Source organism: Nomascus leucogenys, chromosome 9 (genome assembly GCF_006542625.1).
Source record: "Nomascus leucogenys isolate Asia chromosome 9, Asia_NLE_v1, whole genome shotgun sequence".
NCBI classification, from domain to species: domain Eukaryota; kingdom Metazoa; phylum Chordata; class Mammalia; order Primates; family Hylobatidae; genus Nomascus; species Nomascus leucogenys.
In genome coordinates this window covers 114831514-114850665 of record NC_044389.1, presented here as the reverse complement: position 1 = coordinate 114850665, position 19152 = coordinate 114831514, and the positions used below count along the sequence as shown (strand labels likewise).

The following is a 19152-nucleotide window of genomic DNA, read 5'->3' as shown; positions in this document are numbered from 1 at the left end:
ATTTCACCTAGCAACAATGAACGGGCACCTCCACAGTCACCAAGTGGAAAATGATCTGTTTCAATGGGGGAAGTCTGCAGTAAAAATGACGCCTTCTTTCCTTCCTCTCTGGCATCTTAGTGGGTCCTCCTTGGCGGGCAGAGATTCCCCTAAAGGGCTTCTCATCCTGCTCAACCCCATCCCTGCCTTCTGGAGTTCTCACACTCTCACCAAGAATTCAACTTTTCTTCTCAGGGGGCGCTTAGGAGGCCACAGAGAGAAGGTAACCTGACCCCTAACCCCTATTTCAAGCACCTTCACAAAACATTTCCGTTCATGTAAAGAAACGTGGGCAGGATGCTGACATTCTACGACGGGGGCAAAACGGTGCCTAAAATAGGAAGGAAAAGAACCAAGTGCCTGCCTTCCAGTGAGACGGTCAGATAAAGCGGCTCTGGCCACACTCCTGCTATCACACCTGCCACTGCTGTCCTGCAACACAGTTTCTTTCTTTTCTTTTCTCTTTTTTTTTTTTTTTGAGATGGGGTCTCGCTCTGTTGCCCAGGCTGGAATGCAGAGGTGCAATCTCAGCTCACTGTAACCTCTGCCTCCCAGTTTCAAGCAATTCTCCTAACTCAGCCTCCCAAGTAGCTGGGATTACAAGTGCCCGCCACCAAACCTGGGTAATTTTTAGCGGAGACGGGGTTTCGCCATGTTGGCCAGGCTGGTCTTGAACTCCTGACCTCAGGTGATCCACTTACCTCAGCCTCCCAAAGTCCTGGGATTCCAGGCGTGAGCCACCGCGCCTGGCCAGAGTTTTCAGTTGCAAAGTTCAGGCCAATATGCCTAACCCCACTTCACTCATGAGACAGTTACACTCTGGGCAGATCAGCATCATGTGCACCCCTTCTTCTAGACGGACACCTGCGTGCAAGGCCACAGAACAAAACAGAAAAAGGAAAAAGAGAAAAAAACCCAGAGGCGTACAGTACCTGTCATGTCTCAGGGCTCTCATGTCCACGTAGACAGTGGTTGGGTCAGGTCCTGAGGTTCCCTGCAAGCAACAACACAGAGTGGTTAACTCAAGTTTACGTGGAAGGAGATTGGGGTCTGTGCTTCTACTAGCTAGGAAACATTTCTTTTGTAAAATCTTAAAGTGAAAAATAAAACTAAAAACACTTAGACCAGCAACCTTTCAAAGGTACCTGCTAACTTTCAGTTTGATAGCCTAAATTCCAGAAGGAATATCTTATTAGGATAATACTGGATTCACACAGCTTGACTGCCAATATATAAAAAAAGGAAAGAAAGGAGACAAGCCACACACTGTGCCAAAAAAAAAGGGAAGGCTGAAACTGCCAAGATGGCGGCTGCAAAAGCAGGTTGGAAGGATATGAAGCATCTGTGCGGAGAAATTTTTACTACATGCATCCACCTTTAACAACAAAAGGTGTATTTTTAGGGCCCAGGACAGTGAAGCAGATGCGTGATGTGGATGGACAGGCCAGGGAGGAAGAGGTGAGGGGAGCATCTTGCTCCTCCGGGCTCTGCTGGTGCTCTGGCTCTCTGGCCTGAGGAGAGCATTGCTGGCCAAGACATAGGTCAGAGAAGGGGTATTTTATCCTGGTAATATCCTGGTAAGCTGGGCAGGACTTTGTGGTCTGAGCCATTCCATTGCGCTGTTGACTTTACACAGGGGTCCAGAAATCTTTTCTTGGCACCATAAATTGCTTGAAAAATTAGACCATGCTGACTTCTGACCAGTGACCTCTGTCCACAGAAGAGCAGTATCATGAAGGCTGCATTGTACATCCATTTTTGGGGAAGGCAGTACAATACCTTGGTTATAAAAGGACTAAACCTACAATAAATGTGCCAAAAAATAAGGGAACCCTTCAGAATTCATTTGAAGAATTACACTAAAATTCTTCAGGAGAGAATTCCAATTTTTGTACTAAAGGCACAAAATTTTCTTATATTGCTTATATATAAGAAAAAAAGAAGACAATGTCATTAAAACATACCATAGTACTCAATAACCCTGGGCCCTGGTATCTCACCACCGAGACAGGGAAAAAGAACAGCACATGCGAGTCAGCCTCCCGGCGGACACTCCCAGTGACAGCTCTACCCCCGGCTGCTCAGCAAAGCCGCCCCACAGACCAGCGCTGAGCGGAGAGCCGGCCCACAGTGAGTAACGCAAAATACAGCCACGGAGGGTCAATTAAAAAGAAGTAAATGGAAAACAGGTGGAGAATTAAGTAAAACAGAGGTGAGCCAAACTGGCAAAGGAACCACTGACCGCGCACCCCGGGAAGACAGCGTCGGCTACGCGTGAGGCCTGAACGTGACGCTGCCCGGCCGGCAGCACCCATGATCACAGGGCCCGCAGACCCCCGGCCAATCTCTGCACTCAACTGCTAGTCTGTCCCACGGCTGGATGCGGGCAAGGCAGCGGGGCTGGGCAGGGAGGCACGGGTGTGACAGACAAGAAAGTCCCCTACCTGCTCGGCCAGGGTCCACAGCCTATGAGGCTACAGCAGCAGAAGGGTGAGGATGAGAAGAGAGGAGAGAACACCAGACAACAGAAACCAACACACACAACACACACAGACACACACAGACACACACGACCCGACAGTGAAAAATGGGATGGAGAAGAGGGAGGGGTGGGGAGGAGAATGCGAAAAGCAGGAAACAAAATGAAAAGAAGGTCAAAAACAACATCAAATATGGAAATCATTAAAATTAACCACTGTACAAGGCTAAAAGAAATGTTTTAAAGATGTCAACACATCCACAGAGCAACAGAAGAGGGCGTAGCAGGTGACTAACCACGGCGCAGGGACACAGAAGGTAAACGGTGGCACTGCACCGTCTCACTCAGGGCACTCTTTCTTTCTGAGGGACGCGGGAGTGCAAGTTTCATTTGCTAAATCTGTTGAGGTAGTTCCAAGGTTCTGATTCCAGGAACAAAGGAAAGGCTGTGAGCTTTTACACCTGCAGTTAGAGCACTAGTTCTCTCCACCTACACGATGAGGCAAAGGGAGAGGCCAACGTGCATCTGAAGCCTGAAAGAATCCAGCGCTGGACTCTCACACCGTCTGCTCAGCAGCCTCAGGAGGGGTTTCCACCCCAGCAAATGTGCTCTGTTGCTGTTCCCCAAGCAGAGACACCAACTTCTGTTTTCTTCTCCTCCTCGTCATCCATGGCTGTGCTCCCTGCCTGCTACCCGTATTAAATCATCTACCCCAGCTGCTGGACAATTCCAGAAAGCAACTTGGGCAAGCTCCTTGGATGCAAGGTATTTTTCCCTATGTCACTTAGCTCTCTTTCCCAAATATTCCCCAAAAGCACGAAGAGTCGAAGATTTTTCACAGGTGCCTGGACTGATGCACACCTGTTCTTTGTGTGTACGGCCCAGCACCCACCCACAACCCCATGATGACAACAGGCAGACACTAGAGACAGCAGCCAGAGCAGTGGAAAGGGAGTTAAGTGGTTTTCTTCAGGCTCAAATTTGGTCACAAAGCCAGATGGAAAAACTGCCACCACTCACAACAGAGCCAAATCTATGAAAATAAGCAACGGTTCAAGATTTTAAAAGAAAATCACGATTCCACTCTTCTCTGTTACTTCACTAGGGAAATTATGGCTACTGCTCTCTCTCAGCATCCTTATGTTTAAAAAAGGGAGGCAGGGCATGAATAAATAAAATAACCGGCCAATAAAGGTGTGTACGCTCCGAACACATAGTGGACCTTTACTGAATATATTTAAGCTGAATGCAATGATTTAAGTCATTTCTTTCATCATTCCTTGAAACCTAAACATTAACTGGAACAAAAATAAGTCAACATTCTCTCCAAATTATCCTAGTTCAGAAATTGTTATAATGGCTCAAGGTGGTATCTCAGGAAAAAATGTACGTGGCTAGTACCTCGTTTCCTATCTTGTACCACGTGGAGGAGGCAACACTGCACCTGAAGCCAAGTAGGCCTGAGCATTAATAGAGAAGAATACGTGAAGGAGATAAAGAGGTAAGATACAGCTGCTTCCAAATTATAAAACCCCTGAGGTAAAAAGTCTGAAATTGCAAGATACATATTGAGGGAGTATTTAACAAAATCTTCATATTGCCAAAGAATGATAGCCAGTGTTCCCTTAAATACGGAGATCCCTAATGCAAAAGAATGCCCCTCAGTATTTAAGGATCAAATACTTGCAAAAAGCACCCACAGAAAAACAGCATTATCCATTCCAACTAAAGCTCATTCAGAAACAAAGATACAGCATTTTTGAAATTGCAAGTTATATTAACGAGAAAAAAGGATTCACATTAAAATCCAGTTATATAATAAAAATGTGAAGCAGTCAGCCTTCCATATCTGTGAGTTTCACATCTTTAGATTTAACCAACCTTGAATCACAAATATTTGAAAAAATTGCACCTGTACTGAACAGGCACAGACTTTTTCTTGTCGTAATTCCCTGAATGATACAGTACAACTATTTACACAGCATTTACATCGTATTCGGCATCACAAGTCATTAGAGATGATTTAAAGTACACGGAGGATGTGCATGGGTTCTATGTAAATGCTGTGCCATTTTCCAGCAGGGACGTGAGCGTCTGCACATTTAGGTATCCATAGGGAGTCCGGAAACCTGTCCCCCACTGAGGGACAAATGTATATACCAAAAAATAACTTTCTTACTGACATAAAAGTATTATATCAATTAGGTATTAAGTGCTTATTGCACAAATGAGTTATATTTAAATCTCAGGTGAAGATATACAGACTCACATCCCAAATATCAGCATAGAAGACACAAAACAGCACTAATTTTAGCATTTAAGCTGACTGCTGATTTTACTATTCAGCAATTCACACACCATGATATTAGCACAACCTAGTACTTGCACATAGGGCCACAGTTAAGTAGAAATGCGTGAACGAACGAACAAACTCCAAAGACCTGATACTGGGCTTATGTAGTATGCTAGGTAAGTCTGAGAAGACGAGAAAAAGTTTGGGTTGTATGTCTCCAGGCAAATGACACTCTTCAAATTGAAAGGAAAATGACACAAAATTTGACTACTTCTTTGTACTCCCATTTCCAAAAGAATTTCTCTATTTGCATTAAAATGTGGGGGCTGTGGAAACGTTACCGGCTTAGAGAAGCCTTAATGATGTACTCTCAGTGATCTTTTCAAAAGGAGTAGCTAAATATGACAGGTCCCTGCCTTAAGCCCTGTAACAATTTCCCACTGATCTTGGGAAAAGGACCAGTGCGTGGTGCAGCCCTCTGTCGTCCTCCCTCTCTAGCCACCCTGGCCTCTTCCCATCTTTCCTGACCCCTCTGAAGTTTCAGGGGCTTCAGCTCAGCTTCTAGAGTGCTCTTCCCTCCCCACTCTCATCACTGCTAACTCATCTTTCTAAACTCGGCACCAGCCAGGATTTCCTTAAAGAAGCCTGAGAGGGAGGTCGGCCCTCCCTGTGCTGCACCAGATCACCCAGCAGCCGGACGCCGTCCTTCCCAAGGTCTATGGCCAGTGCCTGCCTCTCCTGTGCATGGGAAGGCACCAGGACGAGGCTGGGTCTGGCGATACCAGTCCCTCTGTGCTCGTCTGCTCCCCGTGCTGTGAAATACCTTAGACTAGGTAACGTTTGCTCACAGCTCTGGAGTCTAGCAAGTCCCAGATGGAGGCATCTGCAGAGTGGATAAACATGTTCCTTTAGGCCTCTTTTGTAAGGGCGGAAGTCCCATTCGTGAGGGTTCCATCCTCATGATCTAATCACCTTCTAAAGGCCTCATGTCTTATACTACTGCGTTAGGGATTATAGTTCAACACAGAAGTTTTGGAGGGGGAAACAGACATTCCAGCCTCAGCAATCACATCATCCACAGTTCATTTACTTTTCACGTCCTTATTGGTATGATTGCTGTTGGTTCTTTACTTGTCCATTTTGTTCTGTTTCTCCCTTCCTGCCTCCTTTTCTCATGAATAGAATATTTGTGTTATTTCACTTTATTCTCTGTGTATTTTTTGCATGATTTATTGCATTCTATCTTCACATAGTGTTATGCGTTATGAAAATGAAGATTCTTGCAACGGTGCATTTCTGGGGCTCGACTTCCTGTTGTCTCATCTGTTATCCCTACTGATTTATTGCATTCGATCTTCACATAGTGTTATGCGTCGTGAAAATGAAGATTCTTGCAATGGTGCATTTCCGGAGCCTGACTTCCTGTTGTCTCATCTGTTATTTCTACACGTGCTACGAACACCTCAGCCGTTCATATTTTTAAAGTTAATACTTTTAAAACAAACTAAAAATATTTACATGTCTACATATTGATAATTCTAAAACGTTTTCTTGTATTTACCCCTTTTCAGTACTCTTCATTTCTTCTTAAAAATTTGGGCTTCATTTTGCTATCATTTATTTTCATCCTGAGACATTCTTACTATTTCTTGTGATGCGTATTTGCTGATGGATTCTCTAGGTTGGCTAAGTATCTGCTTTTCTCTTCCATTCCGAAAGGTCTCCTGCAGGAGAATCAGTTCTTTCAGCAGCCTGCATGCAGACTCCACTGTATTCTGGCTTCCAGCACTTCTGATGAGAACTCAGTGTTGTTTTTATCACTTCCCCCTACTTAGTTTTATTTCTGCAGGGGCCTTAAGACTGACTCTGCCATTGACTTTCAGTGTTTGGACAACAATGTGTCTGGGTGTGATTCTTCTCGTTTACTCTGCCTGGAGTTGACTGAGCTTCTTGAATCTTTGTGTTGATTCTTCCCTTCGCTCCTGGCCATAGGTCTTCAGATTGTTCTCTTGCCCCATTTTCTCTCACCCGCTCCTTCTGGGGCTCCGATCGCTACAGGTATGTTAGACCACGGGCCTCAGACACTCTGTTCCACTGTATTTTCTTGCCTTTTCTCCTTGTTTTATGCTTAAGTCATTTCTGTTGATCAGACTTCAAGTTCATTCAATGAGTCTTTCCTCTGCGGTATCTAGTCTCCTATTAAACCATGGGAATTTTATTTCTAATACTAGTTTTCATTTCCAGCATTTCCATTTTGTTTTTTTTCATAGTTTTTATCTTTCTGCAATACCCCGCGCCTCTTCATAGATGTTGTAGACCTTTTCAACGAATTCCTGGCCTCGCCTATCACATCTATTTCAAAGTCTCTGATAACTCCAGCATGTCTCTTCTACTGACTCTTTCTAGGGGCCGTCTCCTCTCATGAACATGAGTCCAATCCTCTTGCTTCTTTGCAGGTCTTTTAAATTTTGATTATATAACACAATGTTTTATGAACAACGAAGATTGTATTTAAAAGAACAGCAAAGATTAAATAACATTTACCCCCAGAAAAGAATTTACCAGCCTATGGGCAGGATCTGGATGCTTGAACACTCACACTGGATGTCTTCTACGCTTCACGGCGAGAGATCTGCTTTCCAAACGGTAGGAGGCCTTCCACCCACTTTAGGTAACTGGGTGATTCTCTCTTCAGTCTCACCCCCAGCCTTTGGAAGGCAAATATATTACACATGGTGAAGGGCAAGGGCGCTGCAGAGGGATGTGCTATGCCCTCATCCCACCTCCGTTGTTGAAGTTTGAGTGGAGTTCCCACGGTGATCTGGGCCACCCTGGAGGGTAGCCAGGGCTCTGCTGGGTGATCCAGGCAGCCCTGGAGGGAGGGGGAGCCAGCAGCTTTCCTGCTTATCTCCCAGCCCTCAGGAGCCCCTGCCTTTTGCACACTAAAGGTCCAGAGTGCCTCAGAGAAAGTGGATCCACTTTTAGGACTCCCCTGGGATTCTCATCTACCTTGTAAACAACATACTGCCATTTATGTTTTTTAAAAAGTTCAGAAACTTTTTGCTTTATCATTTTTTATGGTAAATTCTTTCTCCTGGCTCCTCTGCCATGGGAAAAACCACATACAGGTCTGTTTCCTCCTAGGAAGAAATTTAATTCATTTATATTTGAGTCTTCAGCTCCCTGATGGATCTTCAAAATGATGAATTTGTGTATTAACCAGATTGTTCTGATGGTTATGGTTGGAACAAGAGTCTCTTCTGACTTCTACGTCTCAATAAAAAATAGAATTCCAAAATATTTAAAAAATAAATTTGCAAAAATCAAATTGAGCTTGTTTCTGTGGTTGGCATCAAATGGATGGATCTGGATGTTGTCATCAGGCATTGATGCAGGTGACAAACTGTCAGGAAATGGGGGTTCTGGAATGGATTACTGGTGGGGTGGGGGCCACAGACAGTGTGAACCCAGCTCAGGCCACCTACCAGCAAGCTGGTCATCAGGAGCAGCCAAACACTGGCTTTCATAAAGTTTGACTGAAGCACGGCAATGCCTGCTCATTTACATATTACCTATTTCTGCTTCGAATGGCACAGCAGAGCTGAGTAGCTGTGCAGAAAGCACCATGAGGCTGGCAGCCTGGACGCCGTGCTCTGACACTTTAGGGAAAGGGCCTGGGAAGGCTTTAGTTTAGGGGCTGCCGAGCCACAGAGCAGATGAAAGCACACAGACGTGACGCGGCATGGCTGTTTTTGTTGAACTTACTGAGTGAATGATGAACTCAGATTCTTGTTTTTTGGTTCAAGACATAGGCTAAAAGCCAGGCATGTTCTGTGACTGTGATAGAGAATCCCTCGCTGAAAGCCAGGCGAACACTTGAAGCTGTGGAGTTCCAACCCTCGGACCCTCATCACGATCTCCTGGGTCCCTAAGACTCTTCCGGTGGTGATTCCAACATTCCTGGAGACAGATGGAAAGACTCACTTAGCACCCTGCAGATCCAACAAGATTATCTGTTCAGTGCAGTGTCCACCAGTGCCTAGGGCACGTGAGACATCCAAAAACACTGGTAGAATTTGAATGTTCCTCCTTTCTCTCTCTTCATCCCTCAACTGTAAATTTTACAATTCCATCTGTAGGTCACAGAATATCGGTGATGGAACCGGAGGAAGAGGAGGCATCGCCCAGAAAGTCGTGGGTTTGACGACAGTCATGGTAATTCCAGACGCTTTGGCTTGTTTCCCCTTTGCATGAGGGGCGAGTGCCTGAGTAGATGTAAAAGCAGCAGCTGCATCACGGTGGCTTCCTGGGGCTGTGGAGATGCGTGAGGGCAGGACAAATGCAGCGATGCTGGGCAGCGAAAGGGAGGGGCAGGAGCAGCCGCCGTTGCCACACTTTAGTCACCATCCATCTCAACTGTCCTCCTGTATCGGGAGAACTCCTCCACTTTTTGAGTCCTGTTTGGATACAGAGCCCTTGTGGCTCTATAGGAAGTAAAAATACCAGAAGTCCCCTTCCCAGCCTTCCTGGAAGCTAGGGTGTGGGGAGATGATCAACCAGTCGGATCCATTTACAGCACAAAGCAATTGGGCTCTTGCTGTCGGCAGTGAAGGTGTCCGGACATGATCCAGGTTTGGGGAATGCTGTGCTGGTGGGGAAGTCTCGTGTCCAGGAACAAGGTGAGCAGTGCAGACTTCAAGGTGTGGTGTCCTCACAAGAACAAGCTGCTGCACAAGCGGTTCCTAGACGCACGGTCCCAACACTGGTCCTACTCCCTTGGTGGTTCTGAGAGCCACCCACTGGTGCCTCAAACTGCCAAAGGAGGTTTCCATTGCTTACAGGTCAGAAAGCTGGGTGATGTGCAGGGTACCTGGAATACAGTTTCCATGATCCCCAGCAATGGCTGGGATGCCGTGTGTCAGCAGGAAAGGGCATAAAGTTCCTGCTGATGGTGGCTCATTCCCTGAGGCTTTCAAAATCCCCAACAGCACCTTATTGAATACTTCATCTAAAAGCAGTGTAGGAGGACAAGGAAACTGAGAGCTCAAGTTAATGAAAGTCTTATTATTATAACTATTTATTTTGAGAATTAATTAAGATTTACATCATCTCCTGAGCCTTCCACATTTCTTTTTTTTTTTTTGATACAGAGTCTTGCTCTGTTTGCTCCGTCGCCCAGGCTGGAGTACAGTGGCAAGATCTTGGCTCACTGCAACCTCCACCTCCCAAGTTCAGGCAATTCCCCTGCCTCAGACTCCCGAATAGCTGGGATTACAGGTGCATGCCACTGAACCTGGCTAATTTTTGTATTTTTAGTAGAGACAGGGTCTTACTATGTTGGACAAACTGTTTTCGAACTCCTGACTTCAAATGATCCACCCGCCTCAGCCTCCTGAAGTGCTGGGATTACAGGCGTGAGCCACTGTGCCCGGCTCACTTCTTTCAACAATCCATGACTCCTTCTATTACTAGGGTGGCTGTATTTCTCTTTCATTGTCTGAGTTTCAAGATTTAAGGGTCACTGCAATAGTTACTGTTGATTTAATCCCACAAAGCTACTTATAATAAAGCTGCCCTCTCAGATAAATCAGTTATTTTTCTATATAATAGAAATCAAAGTTTCTGTTTATGTTTTTTTCCTAATAAATAAACAACCGAAGTCTCTTTTGGAAAACAGAAGACCTCATGTTTTTCTTCCCTTCTTCTACTAGAAGGAGGGTGCTCATTTTTCTGTTACAGTGAACAGTATCTCTAAACCTAACGCAACAAAAGACCTTCCAGCTTACATTTTTGAAGAGTAATTGTGGCTATGAGAAATATATTTCCAAATAATAAGTGACACCTTCTAATAATACTAAGAGAAATTTATGTGAAAGCTAATTAAACACAGGAGTCATAATTTGATTTTCTAATGTCCACTTTTATCATAAATTCAAAAAATTGAAATTGTTTTAAAGTCATTTTTACAGCTAAAGATTCTGGGAAATGCTACTCCTAAGAGTAACAAATAGCTTTTACTTCTAAATTTTGTTCTGTTTTTACTTCCTAGCTTTGTCAAGTAGGAAAGCTCACTTCTCAGGGCCTTCATCTCTCATCTTAAAATGACTAAAAGGATCCTTAATGAGCATGGGAAGACCTAACTAGATGCTGTCTGAATCCAGCGCAGTGACTAAGGAATGAATCCAACACAATGAATAAAGAATGTGTTTTTCCAGCGTGAATGACTCTTAAGGTGCAAGCCCCAGACTTCCTATTTGAGAGGAAAATGCTGTTAGAAGGTTGAAGAATAGTCAACCCTGGGTTTTCATTTGCAAGGGACAGTTACAGATGTTGTATGAGCTTTTAGCTGGTGAAGATTCACACCAGGGGTTCATTTTAGAGAAAATTCATCACGCCAAGTCGTTTTCCACGGGAGACTAGACTCTAGTCAAGTAAGTATATGTTTAATTTCTCTAATGTGAATTGTATTTACACACACAAATTGGCAGTTAAAAGAATCAACTTTGGGAGGCCAAGGCGGAAGGATCACGAGATCAGGAGTTTGAGACCAGCCAGGCCAACATGGCAAAACCCTGTCCCTACTAAATATACAAACATTAGCTGGGCGAGGTGGCAGGTGCCTGTAATCCCAGCTACTTGGGAGGCTGAGGCAGGAGAATCACTTGAACCCGGGAGGCAGAGGTTGCAGTGAGCCAAGATCATGCCATTGCACTCCAGTCTGGGCGACAAGAGCAAGATTCCGTTTCAAAAAAAAAAAAGAATCAAGTATCAGTATTTTGACAAAATGTATACAACATCCAGAAGTGACTGTGATGATGTGAGATGGCACTGGACACTCGGGGAGGGAGATTCTTTCGTAAAGCCATGCTCTTAGCTGAGTGTGGTGGCTCACACCTGTAATCCCAGTGCTTTGGGAGGCTGAGGTGGGAGGGTCACTTGAGGCCAGGAGTTCAAGACCAGCCTAGGCAATACAGTGAGACCCTGTCTCTACAAACAAAACCTGTGTTCTGTAAAACAGCTACTCACAGAGCAGAAGAGACATGGACATGTTGATAAATAATTACAAAGCAGGTGGAAAGTGTGAAGGAGGAGGAACAAAGTACACTGGCAATTCAGAGGAAAGAGAGCACCGCAGCTGACCGAGTTCGACAAGGCCCCATGGAGGGGGCCCAGGCGGAGCAGGATGAGGGCGGAGGGGAGTCCATCCAGGCCGAGCATAGTGTCTGGGTTATGAAGCAGAAGCAGGAAAGACTGCATGAGAAAGTGGCTTAGGAACAACTGCATGAAGGGGAAGCAGATGGTTGGGGCTGGAGGTGGGAGGACCAGAGTGCCACTGATGGAGCCGATTTTTGCAAAGTAAAAACAAACGCCCAGTGTGTCTCTGTACACCTGTAACGTTTCGTGTGTCAGGTATGTTCTACAATGTGCTCGTCCAGGTGCCAAGTCAGCACTGGTAAAACTGCATGCGGCTTCCCCCTTGAGGATGCAGCACTGCCCAGTAGCACCGGTGAGGCCTTTAAATCCTGCAGTAATAATCATGAACTGAGCAGCTCAGCCTTCCCCGATGACCAGGACCCCCTCCGACCGTGATGCCCCTGACACATCCTAAGCCCTGCTGCACACGGGTGAGGCTCCCTCTCTCTTTTGGACAATGTTCTTTGCTGAATTTGCTCCCTATCTCCTGGAGATAAAACTCTTCCCTCGCTCCATCAGGCGTCCCCCACCAGAGTGCACGGTCAGGGAAGGCCTGCGGGGGTTCCAGTGAGAAACCAGTGCTGTTAGAAGCAGTCAGTCGGGGGCGCGGGGGCTAAAGTGTATTTTCTGATTTTGTTTTCTAAAATACTCTTTTATAAAGAAAAATAAATTCAATGTATACAAAATTCAGAAACATTTCAGGCTTTCCTTATTACCACTCATAAGCACTCAGTGTGGTCCGTACATTTAATGTATCAGATATGTCCTGTGTGCTGGGCTCTACGGAGAGCCAGGGAGCGAGAGGTGGTTTCTGCCTCTGGATCCTGGGCTTCTGCCGCTCTGCTTGTTTGTATCACCATCAGGTTTTTTTAATTTTGCAAAAATTCTAGAAAATGAGTGTTTCCAAAGACCAGCTCTGCCTGAAGCCTTTGCACTTACGGCTGCCTTCGCTGGACTCTCGCGGGGCTCTGCCCTTTCACCGTGCTCTGCTGCAGCGTTCCTGACCGCCCTCCCCCAGAACGCCTCCCCGCGGCCATGGCACTCTATCCTCTCACTGCTCGCTTTTACTAAAATGAGTCACTTCCTGAAAAAATTATCTACACGCCTACTGTCCATCTCACTGACTATGAGAAATGTTTGATGATGGCACAAACTTTGTCTTAAGTTTCTTTGTAGTAAAATTTGACCTAGGCTGACATGAGCCCCTTCAAGTCTGGGGCTCCCACCCTTCCTTGCTGTAGGAACACTGGCACATGTGATACTGAGCTGTGGCATCTTGTGTGGCATCTGTGCCACGTCACCTCTCACAAAGCCAGAAACCTAATTCTGAAGCGCACCTGCCCTCAAAGATTCTGGCAAGGGGAGGTGAGCCTGCACTGCTTTGTACATAAATTTAATTTCTCTCTGCTGGTAGACACTTGGATACTTCCAACTATTTTCCAATACTATTCAGACAAGGAAACGCTGACCGAAAGGAGTTACGAATAGGTCAAGTAGAAAACTGAACATGGACAAAAATGCTTAAGATGCCGCCAAGATTGCAAAATAGCACCATGACCCATGATTAGCAATATTGAATTTTGATTTAGCGGTCACATTGACGAAATTGTCTTCTGCACAAGAACATATTGCTATTTCCTATTAAGAATACAGAACCATGCTCAACACTCTCACAGAGCACATTCATTCAATATCCACCACGTGTCTGGCCCCGCCCCAGTGCCCAGGTAAGGACTGTGGCACGCTTCGGAAGCCTCGCTTCTGGAAAACACCAGCACACCAACTCTGTTCTTCACGCTGTCCCTTTCCTGTGCTTTTTTTCTTTCACCTCCACGTTTTGGTTCGTTTTTAGTGTATTTTATCTTCTCCTACTGAGCGTACTCCTTCCTTGTAAGCCATCTGAAAACATGTTGGGGCCGGGCGCGGTGGCTCACGCCTGTAATCCCAGCACTTTGGGAGGCTGAGGCAGGTGGATCACGAGGTCAGGAGATTGAGACCATCCTGACTAACACAGTGAAACCCCGTCTCTACTAAAAATATACATAAAAAAAATAGCCCAGCACAGTAGCAGGCGCCTGTAGTCCCAGCTACTCGGGAGGCTGAGGCAGGAGAATGGCGCGAACCCAGGAGGCAGAGTTTGCAGTGAGCAGAGATCGCGCCACTGCACTCCAGCCTGGGTGGTAGAGTGAGACTCCGTCTCAAAAAAAAAAAAAAAAAAAAAACCAACAAAAAACACATTTTGGATCCAGGTGGATAGAAATAAATGAAAAAGTAAAGAGGAAAATAAATGTATGTACTCTACAAGAGGCCAATTTTGCACCACGGGTTGAACTCTGTCACCTGCTGGAGGACACAGTGCTAAGCGTTACTCTCTGCTCTCTCCCTTCGCCCCACCCCGACATTTTAAGAGACAAAGCCAGAAGCAGCGGCCTCGCCGTCCCAGTGCCCATCTCTCGCAAATCACTGATGTGCTCTTGCCCGGGGGTCCCTGTCACTGGTGGACGGAGACAAGTGAGACATCACACTATTGCTGAACTTATTTAAGAAGCAGACTTCTGCATTTCCTACTTCTCCTAATGGGATAGACAGCGATAAACATTTATGAGGAACAGAAAAAGGTGAATAGGGAGAGAAAATTTCAGTATTTTAAGAACTAGTTTGGTGAGATAAATCTAATTCTTCAGATGACCTCTTAGAAAAGGGTATTAATTTTAATCATAGGACAAGGTTTACCTGACTCTTGAGAGAAATTTGGTAATTTATAATTTCTTAAAAATGGAGTTATTGTAATAATTAAAAGAGAAGGAAGACAGAAGCAAGGAACACCACATGTATGAAAATTTAAAAAAACGCCGGGTGCGGTGGCTCATGTCTGTAATCCCAGCAGTTTGCGAGGCCAAGGCAGACAGATCGTTAAGCTGAGGAGTTCAAGACCAGCCTGGGCAACATGGTGAAACCCCATCTCTACAAAACATACAAAAATTAGCTAGGCGTGGTGGTGTGCCTCTGTAGTCCCAGCCACTTGGGAGGCTGAGGTGGGAGGGTTGCTTGAGTCTGTGAGCGGGGGCGGGGGGGAGGGGGGGGCGTCGAGGCTGCAGTGAGCTGTGATGCCACAGCACTCCAGCCTGGGTGACAGAGTGATACCCTGTCTCAAAAAAGAAAAAGTAAAAGAAAATCAAGAAAAGCTTTTTGCAGCTACTTTTTCTGAAGTGATCTCGGGAAGAGAGGAGGTTCCCTCCTCTGACCTCGTGGCTAACTCCAAGGGCCTAGACACGCACGAAAAGGGCAGACGGAGCCTTCGGAGGCTCACCGAGCAACAACCTTAAGCAATCACTCTGGGATCACAAGTAGGACAGGCGGTGGGGAGAGGGAGAGGGAGGTGACGCATGCCAACCGTTTGCCTCACCAGCACCTGCTGAGAGGGAAGCCCTTATTCTTCCAGGAACCAAATCTGCAGCCCTGCCTGGGACTTGTCAGCCACTGTTCATGCAAGGCTGTCTTGCTAGAGCTCCTTCACGTACGCCTGTTTCCCAGAAGTGCGGCTTTGCTGTTTCTAAACTGCCACTGCAGCAGCAAATCCCAGAACCTGCTCAATGTAATTACGTTCTTCCTACAGCAGTCGTCTACACACATGGGACTAAGGACTTCAAGGGACTGGTTTCTTGATCTGTCTAGTATCTAATCTTTAAAAAGTCCGACAGCAGAGGTCTGGACAAACTGCTACGCCTGTCACAAAAGTTAAAACGTTCCAGGACAGAGTAAGTGCTATGAATGCTTGTTATGAATAATGGATACGAACGTAGACTGTAGTTAAGAAACAGAGATCTGCACCAACCCCATGCGTGACTGAAAGATCTCTTCTGAATGTAGCTAAGCATCAGCCGAGGGAGACGTGTGGAGCCGGTCTGTCCTGTGCCCACCCCGGGAGCCACGCTTCCGACTCAGCGCCGTGATATCGCCGAATCTCACCTGCAAGCAAATCGCCAGGTTCACCCTGCAACCGAATGAGGTGCTGACGGCCCGCGGGTGAAGGCCCAGGTCCTTAAACAGCTTTGAGAACGACTGTGTGAGTGCAATCCGAGGCCGCTCTTCCGCCACGACCACGCAGGTCCTCACTCGGGACAAGTCCAGCCCTCGCGCCTGGAGATAACGACAGAGAAACCGCGTCAGCCCCCACGTGCCGAGCTCGGAGTGAGCCAGAGACTCCTTCCCGCAGATCCCCACATAAACACTGGAAAACTCAACACAGCTATGCATTGCCAGGGCTGCCTGTGTCCACTTCTTCAATGTCACAAATCCAGGAGTTGGTGAAAAAACATTCACACGCTCTTCAAATGATTAAGAACGGAATTATAAACACGTCTCAAACAACCACCTGGAGCCACACCAAGAACTGTTATGAGGAAAAAGGTTGAGGAAAAGCAACTTCCTGGCTGAGACGATTAAAGGCAGTTTGGTATTTGATACATTCTTCTGGGCATGGATGTACCAGAACACACACTGGAGAGGAACGGAAAAAATCTACGTATTTCAAAGAGATGGGGTCTTGCTATGCTGCCCAGGCTGGAGTTGAACTCCTGGGCTCAAGTGACCCTCCCACCTTGTGGTCTCCCAAGTAGCTGGGACTGCAGGCGCGTACCACCACACCCAGCCTGAAAACCTACCTTTTAATATATAGGAATATAAAACTAAAATTTTTAGACAACTTCACACACAGTGCTCCATTTATGTCCCATTACACCAAGAATTTATTCTCACTCTCAAGCATGTCTGTTTCCCCAGCAAGCATATGATTAAGAACATCTCAGTTTCCACACCAAATTCAGTCAGCTGAGCACAACAGCAAAAGTCATACAAGGATTTCAAGGAGTTAAGCTCAGCTCACTCTGTGGCACTACCCAGGCTGAGCAGAGGGAAAACAAGGGAGCGATAGGAACGGCTTGTGAATGTGAAGGCGAACCGTGAATGACTGCGTCTTGGAGTGGAAGCCAGAGCTGCTGAGGGGGCAGCCACCAAAACCCCGACCGTCAGGCCCTTCGAGCCCTTTCAAGGCAACCTCAGCACACGGACGGCCGACAAGGGTCCTGAGCAAGGAGGACACACAGCTCAAGCTGGCTTTGACATTCGTGCTCAGTGTACAGACACCCACACACACAGAGTTAAACAGGAAAAACTCAAGTCTGGGTAATAGAAATTACGTATGCACACGCACGCACGTCTGAGAGGTAAAGCAGCATGCAGCTGTAACAGCAGGTCTGAAGCCAAAGATTCTAAATTTGGCTCCAGGTTCGTTCAGCCTAAGAACCTGGAAAGGTCACTTAATTTCTCTGTGACGTATGTTTCCTCAGCTTTAAAATGCAGACAATAATGGCTCCTATTTCAGAGAGCTATTGTAAGGTGAAATGAATACGTAAAATGCGTACTGACCCTCAACTATGTCATGATTTTATTCTGGTTATTTATATATGTGCCAACAGGAAGGTCATGAAAATGTACTCACTTTCTAATACAATATAGATGAACATGAATAATGCTGTGTAACTTTTTCCTATATAAATACAAAACTTAAAATGATTGCACAATTACTTACGTTACACAAAGTTATCTTGCATTTTGCTTTCCTGTTCAAGCTTTATGCATTAGGAAAACAATGCAGGACAGATAAATGTTACTGTTGCATTACTGATCTGTGTGTAGATGACACAAATACAATCCATGTATATACAAAGACATACACACATCCAAACAGTACAATGTTAGTTGAAATTTAATCAAAACTGGTCAGATGATTATTCCCTCCTAGTTACTTGGAGCTAAGGACTACTTAATTTACCATGAAGGTATACCTATCAAAACGTCCTTGGTTTAAATGGAGGGAAATACTATTATTCTTACATAATAGCAGTTATTAAAAAATGAAACACAACACTGTTAACTGAACTGTAAAATGAATTGAGCTTAGGGTCCAGACCCACAAATCAGGGTCTCCAGGGAAAATAAAAGTGAGTGGCTAAATTCAAATCTGCCTTCTTAAACACCAGTATCAGATAAAGTTAGCATCACCTAAGATCTTCTGAACACTGAACACTTCCGAACACTGAATCCACCCAACAAAAAATCAAATTTAGGATCTTTCAAGTAGACCCAGTGGAATGACAGGCATTGAAAATATTTTACATTCTGGTTACTGTCTGTGGTCATGAGGAGATATTCACGTTAAAAACATTTTCACATAAAGGCAGAGTCTGTAAGCCTCAGGTGACGTTAGATTAAACCCAGGGTTTTTTTTGGAGGACGGTTTTAACTTCACCCCATCACAGATGTGCCTTCTTAGAAAGGAGTCCCCGTGGGCTCCCGGGGCGCTGAGCTGCCAAGGGAGCTGCTTACCTTGAGGGACTCTGTTTGCGAGCCCAGCCCCTTGGTGCACAGCTCCATCACGGAGTAGGAGCAAAACGTGTCTCGGACTTTGTACTGACTCACAGCAAGAAGCCACAAGGCGGGGTTGGTTTCCAGCTCAGAGGGCGGGATCAGGATGGACTGGTGCCCAGAATACACACTGCAGAGAAAGAAAAGGCTGTCAGGGTAGGAGCTCAGCAAGGCGGGAACTCAGCAAGCCGGAGGGCTCAGGGCAGCACTGACTCCAAGGAAGATTGTAACAGCCCGTGCTGCCGTCTGTGCTGCCGTCTGTAGAAGGGGACAGTGAAGCCAACGCTGCAAACTGCAACCATGTTTGTGAAAGCTTTTCTGAAAAGCAAACACGTACTACAGAATCGTGAGGCAGTTACTACCACTGTGAATACACATTTAAGACTCCTAAATGCTGGCATGCTGTGACGTCTCTCAGACCTGCGACATCAGCAAACTGGATCCTCTTTCCTGGTTGAAAACACAGGGATCAAATTTTGGCTTTAAAAAAAAAAAAAAAAGGTCCAGCTTCAGAACAGGAGCTGGCAAACCACAGACACTTTCTGTTTTTGTTAATAAAGTGTTATTGGAACAGGGCCACCACCACTCATTTGTTTAAATATTGTCTCCAGCAGCTTTGAGCTGAGTGGTCGGACGGAGACCACAGAACCTAAAATATTTACCAAATAGCAACTTAAGGAAGAGTAGGCCTATACCTGGTTTAGAAAACTGACAGCCAGGG

General features: G+C 45.8%; 1 protein-coding gene across 5 annotated transcripts in view; it reads right to left on the bottom strand.

Annotated features, from left to right (window-relative positions):
• The window catches only part of DIP2C (disco interacting protein 2 homolog C), a 278224-nt gene that overhangs the window by 34929 nt on the left and 224143 nt on the right, over positions 1–19152 (bottom strand). For all 5 annotated transcript variants that reach the window (XM_030819374.1, XM_030819375.1, XM_030819372.1 and 2 more), the window contains 3 exons: positions 18393–18561; positions 15975–16145; positions 972–1033 (listed from right to left, as the gene is read on the bottom strand). In XM_030819374.1, the coding sequence (XP_030675234.1) occupies positions 972–1033; positions 15975–16145; positions 18393–18561 (402 nt within the window). The remainder of the gene's footprint in view (positions 1–971; positions 1034–15974; positions 16146–18392; positions 18562–19152) is intronic.